General features: G+C 42.1%; 1 protein-coding gene across 2 annotated transcripts; it reads right to left on the reverse strand.

Annotated features, from left to right (window-relative positions):
• Positions 1 to 68: 68 nt before the first annotated feature.
• LOC120831133 (G-protein coupled receptor-associated protein LMBRD2B) lies at positions 69 to 7,086 on the reverse strand. Of its 2 annotated transcripts, XM_040196298.2 has the most exons (18): positions 6,892 to 7,086; positions 5,836 to 6,056; positions 5,538 to 5,647; positions 4,764 to 4,862; positions 4,477 to 4,644; positions 4,162 to 4,372; positions 3,996 to 4,070; positions 3,809 to 3,913; positions 3,534 to 3,717; positions 2,869 to 3,050; positions 2,559 to 2,692; positions 2,279 to 2,384; positions 2,032 to 2,129; positions 1,811 to 1,914; positions 1,539 to 1,585; positions 1,297 to 1,405; positions 867 to 960; positions 69 to 760 (listed from the first exon to the last, which is right to left on the reverse strand). In XM_040196298.2, exons 2-18 carry the CDS (start codon positions 6,007 to 6,009, stop codon positions 697 to 699), a joined length of 2,064 nt encoding a protein of 687 aa, XP_040052232.2. In that variant the 5' UTR covers positions 6,010 to 6,056; positions 6,892 to 7,086; the 3' UTR covers positions 69 to 696. The 2 variants fall into 2 exon arrangements, with proteins under 2 accessions (XP_040052232.2, XP_077943544.1); XM_078087418.1 differs by lacking the exon at positions 5,836 to 6,056 and having other exon boundaries at positions 6,892 to 7,029.
• Positions 7,087 to 15,646: the final 8,560 nt, after the last annotated feature.

A 15,646-nucleotide genomic window follows, 5' to 3' on the forward strand; every position in this document is an offset into this window, starting at 1 on the left:
CTAACCTTGAAGTTTATATAACGTGAGAAATTTGCACAACCTCTTATAATATAAAAAAAGTGAAGGTCTGAAAAGACAGCACTTCTTTTATTTAATTAAGTCATTCATCATCTTATGAACATTTTGAAAATGGGTTAGATTACTATGTTTAAATGCATCATCTTGGTATACAAAAATACAAAACATATACACCCTTACAGAAAATAACTGACAAATTATACATAAACAAGTCATCTCTTCCCAAACACAAACTCTACACCATGAAATATTGAGTATATCAGTTAGCATGTTCTTGTTTTCACAACTATTTTATAAATAAAATGTATTAACCTGTGTTGTGAAATACTCGGACAATAACGCATTTCCACATAAATCATGTGGATTTCCCTAAATTACTGCAGATGTGTCACTGTGCCATTTATCTCCTTTATCCATAAATCTACACTTGAAACTTCACAGAAAATATCAAAAATACATTCAAAAAGGAGTTGGCTCTTCAAAAACAGGTTAATCACATCAATTGCTCTCTTCCAGTGAATACTAGTTATAAATCGATTGTATCTTCCTCTATATTTCCTGAGATACCGTATAATCCTCTTCATTCAGGCTCTCCTCAAGAAGACGTGCATTCTTAGTTTTTCTTTAAGTTCCAGCTTGAACGACCTTTCTTTGCTCTTCTTCTATGCCTCCAGTGTATCAAACATCGTCAAAGATGCCTGTCCGAGGAGGGGACAGAGAAAGGTAACGCCCTCCTGTGGGTCTACAGTGTCAGAAACAAGCGTGTGGGATTAAGGAAGCTTGTTGGGAGTTTTATTCAGCTCCAAATAAACACCATGATCAACTGATTTATCAAAAACTAAACAGACCTTCGGTTTGGTGAGTCTTCATCACTGGAATGATCTCGCAGTAAGCCTCTCTTCTGCTCCACATCCTCTCCGTCTTGTCTGGTGAATGTGACGGCTGAGAAAGAGAGAGAGCAATGTCTACACTCTGCAAGCAAGCAGACCTCTTGATGGATATCAGGGAAAGTAGAGTGGCAAACCTCCACAAAACAAAACATAATACAAAAAAGTCTCAAATAGGAAATCAAATTGTTTGAAAATACATTATTATTATTATTATAATATATCGTTCAAGAAACTTTGAGAAACACTGCAGAATATTATATTCCATACTAGGTTCCATTGTTTAAACTTATATTCTGGCGCCGCACGAGTGGCACTTTGACCTGCGCTGCTGTAAATACAAATTTCCCCGTTGGGGGACATATAGAGGATTATCTCATGCTATCCTCACCACTGCTCTGGATCTCTGTGACACGGCTGCTCTGGTCATCGTTCAACTCTGTGTAACCGGCTCTTGTTTTCCCAGTGGCCCCATGAACGCCATACCGCTCCCTCCAGGCCTGAACCCCAAAACAAAAAAAGGCCCATAAATAACTGTTAACGCTGAACACAAACTAATAGAAACAGCAAGTAAACCAACGTGAAGAGGGTTTTTTTGACTTCTAGGAAAACTGAAATAAACTAAATGTTTACCCATCTTCGGTTTTCTCCATCCTCAGCTTTCTGTATTTTCCTTCTTTCTATAAAAGAAGAAATTAAAGGACATAACGTTGAAGCGGTGAGGTCCTGGCGACTTTCAGATTTACAGCAACAACTGGTCGTGAATTGAGGTATAAAAAAAAATGGATGAACCATTCCCTGCTCACTGACTCATGAGTTTACCAGATTCAAGACGGGAACAATGAATTGATCCAGTCAGCAATAATGTTGCTAAACAGACGTGACTGAATTTAGGATGAAACTACCTCTTCTGATGAGTTCCCTGCCTTCGTCCACCAGGTCAGCGGTTAAGTGGTCGTCAGTGATGTACTGATGGAAGCCCAGGAGGTTCAAACAGCGAGAACCCAGGCTACAAAACACACCAAAAACGTTTTATCCTCATGAGCTACTACATATGACCAACACTATACATGAATGCACTATTTGTATCATGTTGTTAATAAAGTGTCATTGCTTATTTGCTTACCTGTAAAAAGTTGCAAAGCAGAGCAGCAATACCAGCATAGGATAATAGATGTAGAAACCATCCGATATAAAATACAGCACACGCATAGAGCCCATGATCTGACAGGGGGAAATAAAGCGGATCATTCGGTACTCCAATTGGTTAGAACGCACACATCATTCGGACGGTTCTACAAATGTTTATTTTGTGATAACAAACTCAAGTGCGTTATAGGTCTTCATATGGGCAGGTTGGCGTTTGGACTCACGGAGGTGTAGGACGTCTGTATTCTGTCCTGGTGCGAGATGGCGGAGTCCATGTGAATCAGGCCCAGAAAGTTAAGGCACAAAGGAGGGGTCAGACGACAAAAGAGCCTGAGAGTGAGAAAACAAAGAGAAGGATCCCCGAGATCACTACACATGATGTGGGAAGACCACACTGACCTGCGTGCTGTTCACTGTAAAAGCTGCTGGAGTTTACCTTGATGTCAGAATGCCTCTATTGTGCGAAATAATGATCTTTTCTAATGACTTTTACGAGGAACGTACATGCCGCTGAACTGCAGGCTGTAAGCATCAGTCTGGTGATGTGGCACCAGGTAGTAGTAGTTGAAGACTCGTATCCTGAACACTGTGGAGTAGACGCAGACACACAGGAAGAGGATACTGACGAAGCACACCATCTGGTGGAGAGAAACAAAACAAGTGGCGACATGAAGTAGATGAGCAAGCTTAAAACGGTGTTGGACGTGGAAGATTTTGTGAAGAATTGACATTTCAAAACCGCGCTGTGAATTCGCTTTCTTAAACTGAGATACACTCGAGCTCGACATTTTATTTTTTGTCAACACACGCCCACCTCAATGCAAATGTAGTTGTGCTTTTTTTCAGCCATCTGAACAAAGACAGCGAAGAGGGAGAGGACCGGGTGTGTCGTGAAGAAGGTGCACTCGGACCAAACAACCGCTGCAGAGAGCAGACACAGGAGAACCGCCAGGAGCCTGTAGAAGCCCTGCCTGAGCACACACTCCCAGTACCACTCTGAGACAGACAAACACAACACATGTTTACGTTTAGCCGCATACTTTGAGGCAGTGACACCCAGACCACGAATGCAATTAAAGTGGGGTAATTCTGGGGATCCACTAAGAATAAATACATCTGTGCAAAAACATGACAGGATCAAGGCCATCAAATGTGATGTTCTTTAATGTTCTAAAACCAGCATAGATGTTTATATTGTTTGCTTGAAGATTAAATATAATGCTGCACTACAAAGTGAATGAGTTCTACCCATCGTCACATTTCTTATTAGCAGCCAGAATAATAAAAATAGCAGTGTTTAACTCCAAGTTACAACTGCTATGTAACAAATAAAGTCAAAGAAACACCAGCAGGCTATAAAAAGTTTACCTCTATAATAAAGTAAATGATCATGGTAATACTAATCAGAAGTACTGCCATTAGGTATCAAGTGATTGCTAACTTTCTATCTGTAAGTGTGACGTTTTGGACCGAACTCACCCACAGTGGGAGTGTAGATGAACCTATGGATCCAGCTGGCGTGGCGTTCTGACGGGGAGCTGTGGATGAACTGTCGGATCGGGCTGCTCTGGCTTTTAGCCACATCTTCTAGATGAAAGGCCTCTTCTAACAAGATGGACCACTGAACCTGAGTCTGGCCGTGACTCTGCACAGCAGAGATGACCTGAAACACGCACATACACATGATTCACTGCACGCATATGTATTTTGGTTATTTTGGCACAGTTTGCTTTAAAACTTCAAAAAGTCATTACTTTTTTATGCAGCTTAATCAAGCCTCTTTTGGTGGGAGGGACATTCTGCTCACCACCGGAGCTTTCCACGGTTCTTCCCAACTCTTCTTTATACTCAGAGGGACACTGAAATGAGACGACGCTCAGATGAAGAGCCCGACTGTAAACGCTGCAAATACAACATTAAACATACGCATGTATTTCTCACCTTTGTAATGATGGTGTCCACACACTTCCTGAGGCAGTGGTTGTACCGGACAGATTCATGTACTCCTGCCACCTCCTGATAATGAGCAATAAGTCCTGGTTAAATTAAATCAACCTATCTAATGCTGGAATACTTGCAGCGCATAGAACTGTATATAAATTCTCACCTCCATAACATCTGCCAGATTCTCCTCTGCCGCCACCTTCTCAGTAGCAACTTTAGCTGCCTTGAAGTAGGTCTTGGCCAGCAGGTAACCATGTGACGACGCGAGCCAATAGGAGCGCGGGATCTCCACCAAGCCATAGCCGAGCAAAAGCACCAGAAGGAAGAGGCCCCAGGTGTTGGCGGCTGTGATGCCGATGGTCTGGAGCTCTGTCCTGCACACGTTTTGCAGATGTATCAATGACATAAAACCAGCACAGAAGAAATTTGGTCAACAAAGTAATTTAATGTTTCCTGAATAGAGGCACGGACGACTCACCATGTGAATTTCCACTGTGGGTGAGCGGCCACGTAGACGAGCAGAGAGATGAAAATAAGGAGGTAGGTGCCATAATAAATGGCATTTTCAATGAGCGCTGTTTTAATCTTCCCAACTCTGGAGAAAGCTCCCGACCGTGCATACGACTGCATGAAAGGCAACAGCAGCCTGTGCACACACACAGACGGCCAAAGGAAAAAATAGATTTACCAGCACACAATTGTATTAAAAAAGTGGAAGACACAGCAGTTGCGCCCAAAGTTTGAATAAGTGTGTGAATACCTTACCAAGTAAGAAACTGGGACGTCCAGTATACAACCCTCCAGAACACCGGCAAGATGGCATCTGGTATGTAACTCCACGGCTCCTCGCACACCTTTAAGATACTGTAATACAAACAAAAAGGCAGTGAGTTCACATGAGGGAACACAGTGAGCCGCAGTGATGTGCCTCGCTGTCGAGTTGCTACTGACGCTTCAGTCAGAAGAGGTTCCTCTAATTCACTTAGTTTCCGAATGACTCCAATGAGAAGTAGCATTGACAAAAACTTAGGAGATGCTGTTTATGGAAAGAGATGTTGCCGCTGAATGTTATAAATATCATTTGAATTTTGCGAGAACCATAATCATTCAAATTCAACTCATTGGATCGGGCTGGAGGTTGACATGTCAGACATGAACGTCTCAAAACAAATTATCCAAATAAAACTAAAAAACTAAACCCCTGCAGGTAAACTTTTTTTTCATCTCCACAGTTTGACAGCTTCAGAGAAAGCGTATTTCAAATTTGCAATTTGCAATGCTGTGAAAGAAAAATGTGTTTCTTGGATAAATCATATCGTGATGAAATTCAGTTAGCGTGAATCACAATGACATCGTCGCAGCTGATAATAACAACCACATGCTTCAATTCATTATTTAGCAAATTACCAGTATACTATGTGATATGACATACATCATGGTAGAAGATTTGGTTTATATCCCGCAGCCCATACACATATCATGCAGATACATATATAAGGAGCCACCCTGGTCAGATAAATCACACATCATCTCATTTACCTGTCAGTCGGATTAACAGCAGAGTTGTCGTCTGTCTGATTAGTGCGTCTCTCTTGAGTTACGGAAGTCGGGTGGATTGCATTGTCCAGAATGCACTGCTTGTAGATGGTCTAAAAGGGGAGCAGACGTTACACAGTCGGCTCGACGACGAAGCCTTTTCATCGCGTTATACAACGCCAGAAGGCTGGAGAAATGAACACACAAAGCTCAACCACACCACCAACAAACTAACATCCCGCTGATCCCGCACTGATCCCTGATGTCAACACGCTTCAAACAGCTGCAGCCGTTTGCATACCGTGCTGACGTCGAGCGGCAGGATGAAGACGATGAGGAAGCAGAGGTACCACGACAGCAGCGTCCCCAAGAGGACCATGCGCTGCTGCCTGCGCAAATCCCCATAGCGCTGCAGGAGGTAGAGGGCCAGGAGGAAAACCACCACCACCACCACAGCCAGCGCGGCACCACTCATACTGACGGACGCGGAGACAGGCGTCAAGGATTCATTGCGGCGACACACTGGAGGCGGGGGAAGAGACACACACAGACGAGCCGATTGGGTATCAGCTCTCACATGGTGGACAACTGGGAGAGACGGTGTGACCTGAACAAAGGCTACCTATAAAAAGTTATGAGTCAAAGAGGCCAGGACAGACACACAGACACACAGAGAAAGAGAGAGAGAGAGAGAGAGAGAGATCAGGGGGAACTGAAAGAGAAAGATTGAGTGACATGAGGAAGAAAACTCGGACCATTCTATCGGTTTATATGTTTCAGCTCACCAACTACAAATCCCATTTACTTTACTTGAAAATAAAATTTCTGTTTAACTTCCATTAAAATATTTTAGCAGACTTGTGTAACGTTATAAACGTACTGAAGTGTAAGCGTTGTTTTTCCATGAGAAGTAATTAATGGATATCAAAAGGGGGGTGGGGATGATTATAAATAATTATATATTTAGAATAATTTGTGGATGAGGTGGCTTTTTTACAGTTACAGTTACACTGGTAGTTTGACAACAAGCATTTTTTTTAAATCATAACACAAAAATCGGTTCTATATTCTGGCCGACCTGTCTGCATTACTGGTCAGCCCATCAGCATTTATCGACATTATTTTTTGATGCAGCCGTCGGAAAAAAATCGTCTTTTGTTTCTACCAAGAATTGAATTTGCGGTGACCGCAAAATCATTTGACTATTCCTGTCCTCTGGCCGCTGTGGGTCATTTTTACACCCCGAACCAGCACAACAAAGCAGCACCAGGCTCACGGAGCGCACTGTGGTCTCTTATTAGCGACCATCAGTCTGCGATTAAATTACTAACAGGAACTAACAGGAAGTGATTCTTACCTTTAGCGGTGTCCTCTCGGGACCAAGTTGGTAGAGCAATAAACTGTGTGAATGACACAGTTGTCACATCGTGTTCCTGAGACGTGAAGCCCAACAAATGTACACAACCTTTAAAACTACATTACGTAAGGGTCGAATTCCACGCGCCGTTTGCCGGCGCAGTGAGGGGGTTTCTGGGTAATGTAGTCGAACAACGTCGTCTCTCAGACCGGAAACCGCTGCTGCTGTTATAACACTCCGAATGCTAAACAGATATTGTGATGAGTTCCTCCCCAACCCACAATAAAACAGTGGTAATAAAGTACCTAAATGATTCATTTGCATTTATTAGAATGTTCATGTGACTACATTTAATTAATGATTTAGATTCTTTTCTCAATACAGATAAATACTAAAGTATTAACTGAAAACCATCTAGGATATATTGCAGATCAATTGTTTGTCCCCAAAGTGCAAGCGAAGTACTAGTGAACACAGTACTATTAATGAAATACGTTAATTGGCCAGTTCTTCAATCACCACGGCACTTGAATATGGAAACATGTACAAACAGTATTATTTTTAATATATATGCTAAACATATAAAAAAATGTATGTGTACCTAAAAATAAAATATTACTAGAGCTGCAAAATGTTACTATTCTGTTATTCTCATTCATTTTCACATTTTTCACTCTAAAGTAGACACTTTTGGCTGATTGTCACATATTTTATTTCAATAATACAACTTATAGTTTCTCATCTCATTCAGATTCCAACACCTTGAATTGTGACACTATACAATAATGCAGAAAGCTTTTCAGCAAATTAAATCATGTTCCCACACACTGATGACTGTGAATTCAGTCTATGATGGAGTCACCTCGGGGTCTAATAGCTTTCCAACCAACAAAGTTTGCAAAAAAGCAACAGATGTTCTCAAACATCTTCGATCCTTTTCAGTTGTAGAGGAACATCCACACATATTGGTTGTCGGTGTACAGAGGGCCCAGCATGTTGAAGCACACAGCGCGGTGCTCCAGTAAAATGTCCATCTGGCTCATCAGGTCGAGACAAAGATGTTCGACCAGATTCAGGCAAACACACCAGTCACCAGCCGCTTTGGACACACCGAGTGCCTCCAACCACACTGACCCAAAGATGTCCAGCGATCCAGGCCACTCCGACAGAAGGTTGTCCATCAACTCCATCTGGTTCATGGATCTGTTTTATTACGCACAGTGTACATCAGCACTGATGTACTGATCCTTTGCCCTGTTGCATTATGCTTGCCTCTCTCTCTCTCGTATCCGCAGGGCGAGATCCAGACAGCGTAGATAAAACCTGGCTGCGTTGGCAGGTACTTATTGGGGCCATCTGTCAACCTACATTCTCACTTTAACCCATCATGTCTTTATCTCTTTCTCGCCCAGGATTAGCTTAATAAGCTGACCACTCAGACCCGAATGCCCTAAATATATCCTCAGCATTCTGATGCGGGAGTGACACGTAATCTTGTGATCCTGTTGTTTTGTGTAGTTACTCGGCCTCTGTCCTGATTTGAGCTTCATTTGTGTGGCTCAGACAAACTGCACTGCTCACTTCTCTCACTGAGATGGACAGGTACATGACAGACAGGTCAATTCAAGTTCATCCACACTGAGAAACGGAATTCCCTTTCAACTACTGAACACACGGGACGTGGGACACATGTGTGTTGATCTGATCCAGCACGGTTTTCGATGCCACCGACATTTCTTGCGTTCTGTTTTGGTGAGCGAACAAGAAGGATCCCACTGACTTTACAATTTCGATAGTTGTTATTAAACAGTTTCCACCACTAGAGGGAGGTAATGAAGTCCTTTAGCATCTTCAGCATCTCACGAAGATTTTCAAATGCACCTTCTTATACACTTAGACGTTAAATCATTTTAGACATCAACCAAAAATAAAGCTGAAAATAAAATATTTTCAGGGCAATAAGATACATATAAATCAATTCATGATTTTTATTCATATTGTCATTCATTGGAGCAAAAGACGATCATGATACTTGAACACAAACAAAATTTAAAACTCAGAAGCTTGTTCAGAGCCTGGAGGGAGACTGAAACTAAACTATGCTGAGATAATAGTGGCCTCACCTTCAAGCTATTGTCTGCTCTTTTTTTATTCTACTGCCGTTGAGCGCTTTCATCTTTTATTATATCGGCTTTGTTGCCCAGTTGTTTATGTTACAAAAAAGAAGGGTATCATATTTAAATCTTCGATAGCCTTGTTCATAGCAAAGCCTTGTCCTGCCCAAGATTCAGTGCTAATAGGACAGAGTCCAACCGTGAGAAAGGGACAACGTTTTGCAGCCACTCAGCCTTCAGCAGATTCCCAGAATAGACACAGGGCAACCTAATTGAGGTAATAAACACTGTACAATGCAATACAGTGCATCAGATAGTTCTATCGCAACTAATTAACATGTGTGTTAGAAAAAGTCTCACTTGACATCGGTTTCAATTCCTGCGTTGCGGATCCACCAGTGAGCTCCATCTTACAGACTACTTAATTCCCTCTAAAAATGACCCTAATGGCTTCCACTTGGGTTCTTGGTTCCAGCTAAATTACCTGATTGTTGTATTACGTGTGACATACGTGGCAATAAATGGCTTCTGATTCTGCATGAGGTACGTCCAGGACGGTCTCTCCGCTTGTTGATGTGCTCGCTTCATGTCAGGCTCTCTGTGGCCTCCATGGCCCGATAACGCAGCTTCTGTGTAGCAGAAAACTTCATTCCTTTTCTCTGCTTTGTTTTGTTTTCTCCCATTTGTTGATGTTTAACCAATAGCTTAAGCTTGGTAAGAAAGAAGTTTCATCATCTAATAGTAGGAGCCCTCTAATGCTACTTAGTTTGTGACTTGAGCATACCGGAGCTACTTTGAATCCAACTAATTTCAGTCTTAGCCTTTATTTTCTTAATTTGTATTTAATTGTACCATTTATTTGTTCCTTCAGTCCAGCTGACTGTGGATAATAAGAGCAAAGATATTTCACATTCTTCCCAAAACTAGAACTGAGATACAATGTTACTTTTTTCACACAGTGTGTACTGTTAAAAACTGTTAAAAACAGTACACACTGTGTCAAAAAGGGGCGTCGGCTGCAGGTCACGGGGGGCCGGGCACAGGGCGTGATTTGTGATGGGGACTGAGGAGGTGGAGGAGGATGGATGAAGGCTGGAGAGAAGGAGTTGTAAGAAAAGCATGCAGAGGAGGCTTCGTCTCACATCCTAAAATTAAAAACCAAATGCGGAGGATTATTTACATTATATCACATATCTTGTTATTCATTTTTACGGTCTCTTCCTACTCCCTCTTTTCCCACCTGCGCCTCATCACACATATTCATCAACCATATTGATCTTCCCTTTCACTTAAATGCATTTCCATCTTTGACTTTCAGAATGTTCCAACTTCACTTTCATAACTTCCATCATTTATCACATCTCTTACGACCCCATTCTATTAGCTTTTTCAGCAATTTTATCTAAAGCTACTTTTCGGGACTGTCCTCACGGTTAATAGAAACCCATATTTGTTTTTACGCCTTTCTGACATGGATAACAAACAACCGATTCCTTTTATACGATTCGGCGGTCTGGGATCACAACACAGCCGATCCCTATTGTTATTACTCTTTGGCAAAGGCTAATAGCGACCTCCGATCCCTGTTTTTAGAACGGCTAACAGGGACTCCCGATTTCTATGTTTTTGACTTACCACGGCTAATAGAAATAGAAATCCCCGTCCAAATTTTTGATATTTTGTCCATACAATTTTTTAAACATCACAACCTCAGTCTCTAGTTTTCCCAAACCGACTAGAGACTGTTGGAAAGCTCTCTCACCAATAATGGAGAAAAACCAACTCATGTGCCAAGCCTATTCAGAGGCTTTGATCTTCGAAGTAGGAATATATAGTTGGAAGATAAACATGCTAAAACAGGGTGGGCCTCTGGGCAAAACCCAAGTGCCGGTAGTCGACCTCGAATGTAGATGATTTGGCAGCACAAGATTATAAACATCGGCGCACAAAACATCTTGATTATCAGGTGACCCAGAACACCGTGTGCCTCTATGTGGAAGAGCACAGACTCTCTGCCGTACTAAGGTAGAACATTATTGCAGTTTTTTCAACACCCCCCGACAGTAACGAAGGTTAAGATGTTACAAAATCATTAAAAGACTACAATGTGGCACATATTAAAGATAAACAGGAATGTTTGAGATGTTGGGGGGACGGCACACTGATGAACTTTGTCCAAGTTGGTCTGAACTTTTATTTGTGACACTGTGGCGTAAAACGTTGGTTACCGGATTTCATTTTCCCCAAGACTGACTGTCCTATTAAGGCAAGGCAAGGCAATTTTATTTGTATAGCGCTTTTCATACACAAGGAAGACGCAAAGTGCTTCACATCATAACATTTCATACAATAAAGTGAAAATAAAATGCAGGAATTAAAAGACAATTAAAAACAGCAAATAAAATTAGAAATTAAAATCTTAAATTGTTTAATTAAAGGCAGAGGTTAAAAGTGAAATGTAGGTAAAATTTAACAGAAGGCGAAGCTGAACATAAAAGTTTTCAGTCTTGTTATAAACGTGGTCAGTTGGGGCAAGTCTTAATTAACCCGTCTTTTCAAAGTTGTCCTCATTTTGCTCTTGTATCAACAAAGAGCGGGTTCCTTGTTGGTAAACAAGAGGGAAGTTAGTTTTTCTGCGTGGTGAACTCTCTCTGTGCTCAGTCTGCAACTGTTACTGAATGTCTAGACCTTCTTGTCTCTTCTGCTGCCTTTTCTCTCTCTTTCTCCCCAGAGTTCTGTCCGAGTTGTTTCTAATCCATGCGTCCAGCACAGGAGTGGGCAAACCTTTTGCTCGCATGCTTTGGACATGGCCAACGTAAACCTCATGGTCCTTTATTGTTTCCACTGTGAAATTGCTTGTCCCAACAAAAGAGCCCCCTAAACCGTCCCACAATCGCTGCAATACATTCTTTTTTTTGGCTGGATCATAAACCAGCCATTCTCAACTGGACCTCCTCTTTTTATTGAAGTCTTTTCTTTTTCTTTGTTTGCTCTTCATTTTTTTGGTTTCATCACCCATTTTTCCCTCCCGTCTGTCCTCCGCGTTTTCCTACAACGGAGCAGGCAGCACCGCATGAACATCTCTGCTGAACATCCCCGAGCATTTAAACGGGTCTTCATCTCGACGCACATCTGTCTCTGAAGTGCCGCGGCTTTAGCCTGCTAACGGTTTAAGTTAGCTATAGTGAAACAGCTGAGCTAAACTCAGGAAGTGCACATTCAAACTTCGCGGTCTGTCGTCGGTGCACAAGAACCACCGCTGTCACCAACGTAACCGAGCGATCTGGGTTTGTGGATGATGGCACTTTAATAACCGCTGTTACACTACAATAACTTTTTATTTTAATTTTAATTATTTGGACTAGTTTGGCGGGCCGGATTAAAAAGCCCAACGGCCCGTATACGGCCCGGGGTCCGTACTTTGCCCATGTCTGGTCTAGCATAACGAACCATCATGACCTAATTCAGACCAGTGGGAAACGGTGTGTGAACAGCCCCGTCTCCCATCGTGCCCATTGAATAACTTCTACGAGTGCGCTGAGACCCCTGGGTTTGAAGTCTGTAACATTTGATCCATGGGAAACCCATGTGCACAATGATGCCATTGAACAATGTGGCCTCAGTTCTATATGTCCCTCGAGGGCCACTGTAGACCACAGATCTTATAACCTGTCCTGGATACATCCCTCCCCTGAGAGGGGACCGCTCCCATTTGAAACAACTGGCCCGCTGGAGCAGCCTGGGCCAGCTAAAGTTGCACACACTCAGCGGTGCGTAAATCAAGGGTTTGACAACACGGGATGTGTGTACTTATGGGAGAGAAGTTTGTGTCTTTAAAAGTAAGCCCCTGACAGAATGCTGATGATTTCATTTACTGTAGTTAAAGAACAAAAACAGCTAATGTGGTGATGTATTTGCCAAACCATCAGCTTCCTTTTCTTGTTTCCTTTTCTACGAAAGGAGAGGTGCCGAAACATCTGTCTCCAAATGTTTCTGTAATCAGATGAGGGGTGTCAGCAAGAGGGAATCACTATGAAACAAACACAAATCCTTATTTCCTTCCTTTAGTCAGAATATCTGTCATGATCGGATCTTCCCCTTTGATTCATTAGCAGTCGATCTTATTAGAACATGTGACAGCGCTGCAGAAACATGGCTCCTGCCAACAGAAAACAAATAGATTGTGGCATCAGGATGGGAAAAAAGAAACCCACTTGGTTCCACATTCCTCCTGTAATCGATTTAACAGACATGAGACCAGGATTCTTACCTAAGGACTTGAGACGCTAGGCTCTTGTTCACTCCGACTATTATGCAACACCAGCAAAGTTGTTTAATCCTTGCTATTGAGAAAAGGCAGCCAAAGACGCAAAAACTTTATTTTAAAACAAAAAACTGTATAATCTCTGTGAGAGATTCAGAAGATCAATTAACGTTCCTTCCTTGTAGATTTACTTTAACCGCTGCATGCTTAACACTAACCCCATCTCAGCCTTAAGTCTCTTAAGATCCTTTCCAGACCCATTTTGAGACTCTACTGAATGACAAATCCTCTCCAACATTCTTTTACAAAGTAACTTCAATGACCTGTTTGCTGGTAAAATGATGTTACTGCTTTTCTCTTAACAGATTAAACAAACAAATAAGTAACTTGATTAGTGAGCTATAGGGTGGTGGCAGACCATCTTACCTTTGGACAGAGCCAGCCAGGCCTAAAGGTCACTCTTTATTTCCAGTCTATGTGCTAAGCTAAGTTAGCCAACTGCTCGCTGTAGCTTGATAATAACTTCTCAAGGGTGGTGGCGATTTCCTTATCTACCTCTTAGTATAAGATAAACTCATCCTAAGCAGGTGAATGTAAACATGTTCTACCCAGCATCCATGGCAATGATTTCCACCTGTTTCCCTGTTGTTCCTACGGGTTTTATGACAGCAGCCCCGATTCTTTCCTTTATTCTGCGATTCTGCTCTTCAGTTGACCCCATCCGTTGCACGGGGACAGCAAGACAAAGGCGGCTGTTGTCTCTTATAGCCTGTTGGGATAGCGCTGCAACGGATGCCATGAGGAATGGCAGGGTGCTTATTTAACGCTTTCCAGATGAACTGACAGGAATTTGGCTGCTCGGTGTCACACAGCCAATGTTCAGCTGTGATTTTGCATGATGATGTATTTTTTGGAAATAGTTATGAAATCATTGCTTGCATAACGGCTGTGGTGAAGCATTAACTTTTTCACATTACAAGACATCATTATTTCAGGCAGGCAGAGAGACAGACACACGCGCACACACGCGCACACACACACACACACACACAAACAGTCCAGGGTACTCTTAGCAAATTGTATTATGGATAGAGAAAAGGTTAGTGTAGTTAATTGTCCACTTTCATTTTATTTTGTTAGTTTTCCACGGCACCACACAAAGATGCGTCACAGATACAGTACGAATATATACAGTATCTGCCGCTGGTGCAAAGGAGAGAGCTTGGGAGTCAGCTAACTGCATCCTCGTTGCTCTGTGTGCAGCATTGTTTCATTTTACTTCTCATCATGTGATGGGAAGAATCTCACCTTCCCCTTGCTGCACACATTTCAGAGGAACTTTTAAGACTTAAACGTCTCCAGCATTCCACATTATGCGCTCAGACTGTCCCACCAACCCTGGTCACCTGACTCCCAAATGCACATTTTCACCTGTTCTCATTCCCAAAACGTTGTTAAATCATTGATTTTTCTGCTAGCTGCAGTCTGTATTTGATCTACCAGCCTGCCTTGCCCCTCTGATTGGTTTGCTTGTCTAAACTGCCACTGCAGCCGTTGTTTGTATTGGATTGCAACCAATTTTAGGCTATATCGGTATGTAGTACATTACACAGCGAGTGATTTTCCATATTCAACAGACGCAGTGAAGCGGCTGACAATGATGGCCGGTCTATACTGTATGCACCAATAGGCCAGTGTCTAGACTCTGTGTTTACCGCTAAGTGTGGAGTGAAGCTGTTCAGTGGCTCTGAGGCCCAGGGGATGACAGAGGAAGATCAAAATACAATACATATTGTCGCAAACTGCAATTCAGACAGTAATTACCCATTTTTTCGAAGCTTATGATGGTTATCCAGGCATCTCAGAGGAAAGTGAATTTCCACAAAAACTCTTCTTTTCTTTGGTCCACCATATTATGAATGTATCTAGTGCACAGGCTTGTAATGGCAGTTTACATTATAGATAAAAAAACTCATTTTAGTACTGAATCAAGTTAGTTTATATGACATATCTCAACTCAAATAACAGATTTCCACTGTCTTAGAATGATCTCCAGCTCATAACTCCACTGTTCAGCAAATCCTGCACGGATACTTACAATTCTGCATGAAAGTGAAAATGTTTCCTTACGGTCATGCAGGTGCAGAAGGTTTTCTAAACCATTTTTCACTGTATTATCTTTAGAAATTCTGCATATTTTGCATACTATTTTAACAGTATAAAGGACGCAAGTCGGAATCAGGTTATATCATTTTACTGATGTCATATGGAGCAGGAGGACTTGTGTGTGTGTGCGTGTCCGCTAAACAGTGATTTTTTTGGAATGAGTTGGAAAGAAACACCTTCAGCTTTAATTCTCTCTTTTACACCCACACTG

Source organism: Gasterosteus aculeatus, chromosome 13 (assembly GCF_964276395.1).
Source record: "Gasterosteus aculeatus chromosome 13, fGasAcu3.hap1.1, whole genome shotgun sequence".
Taxonomy (NCBI): Eukaryota; Metazoa; Chordata; class Actinopteri; order Perciformes; family Gasterosteidae; genus Gasterosteus; species Gasterosteus aculeatus.

Bases quoted from the DNA above. Each gene is read 5' to 3' on its own strand.
- LOC120831133 (XM_040196298.2), bottom strand. From the start codon at position 6,009: ATGAGTGGTGCCGCGCTGGCTGTGGTGGTGGTGGTGGTTTTCCTCCTG. The intron at 4,373-4,476 runs GTGAGTCGTCCG...AAACGTGTGCAG, and splicing joins CCACAGTGGAAATTCACATG to GACAGAGCTCCAGACCATCG. The intron at 2,130-2,278 runs GTGAGTCCAAAC...TCCCCCTGTCAG, and splicing joins TACAGACGTCCTACACCTCC to ATCATGGGCTCTATGCGTGT.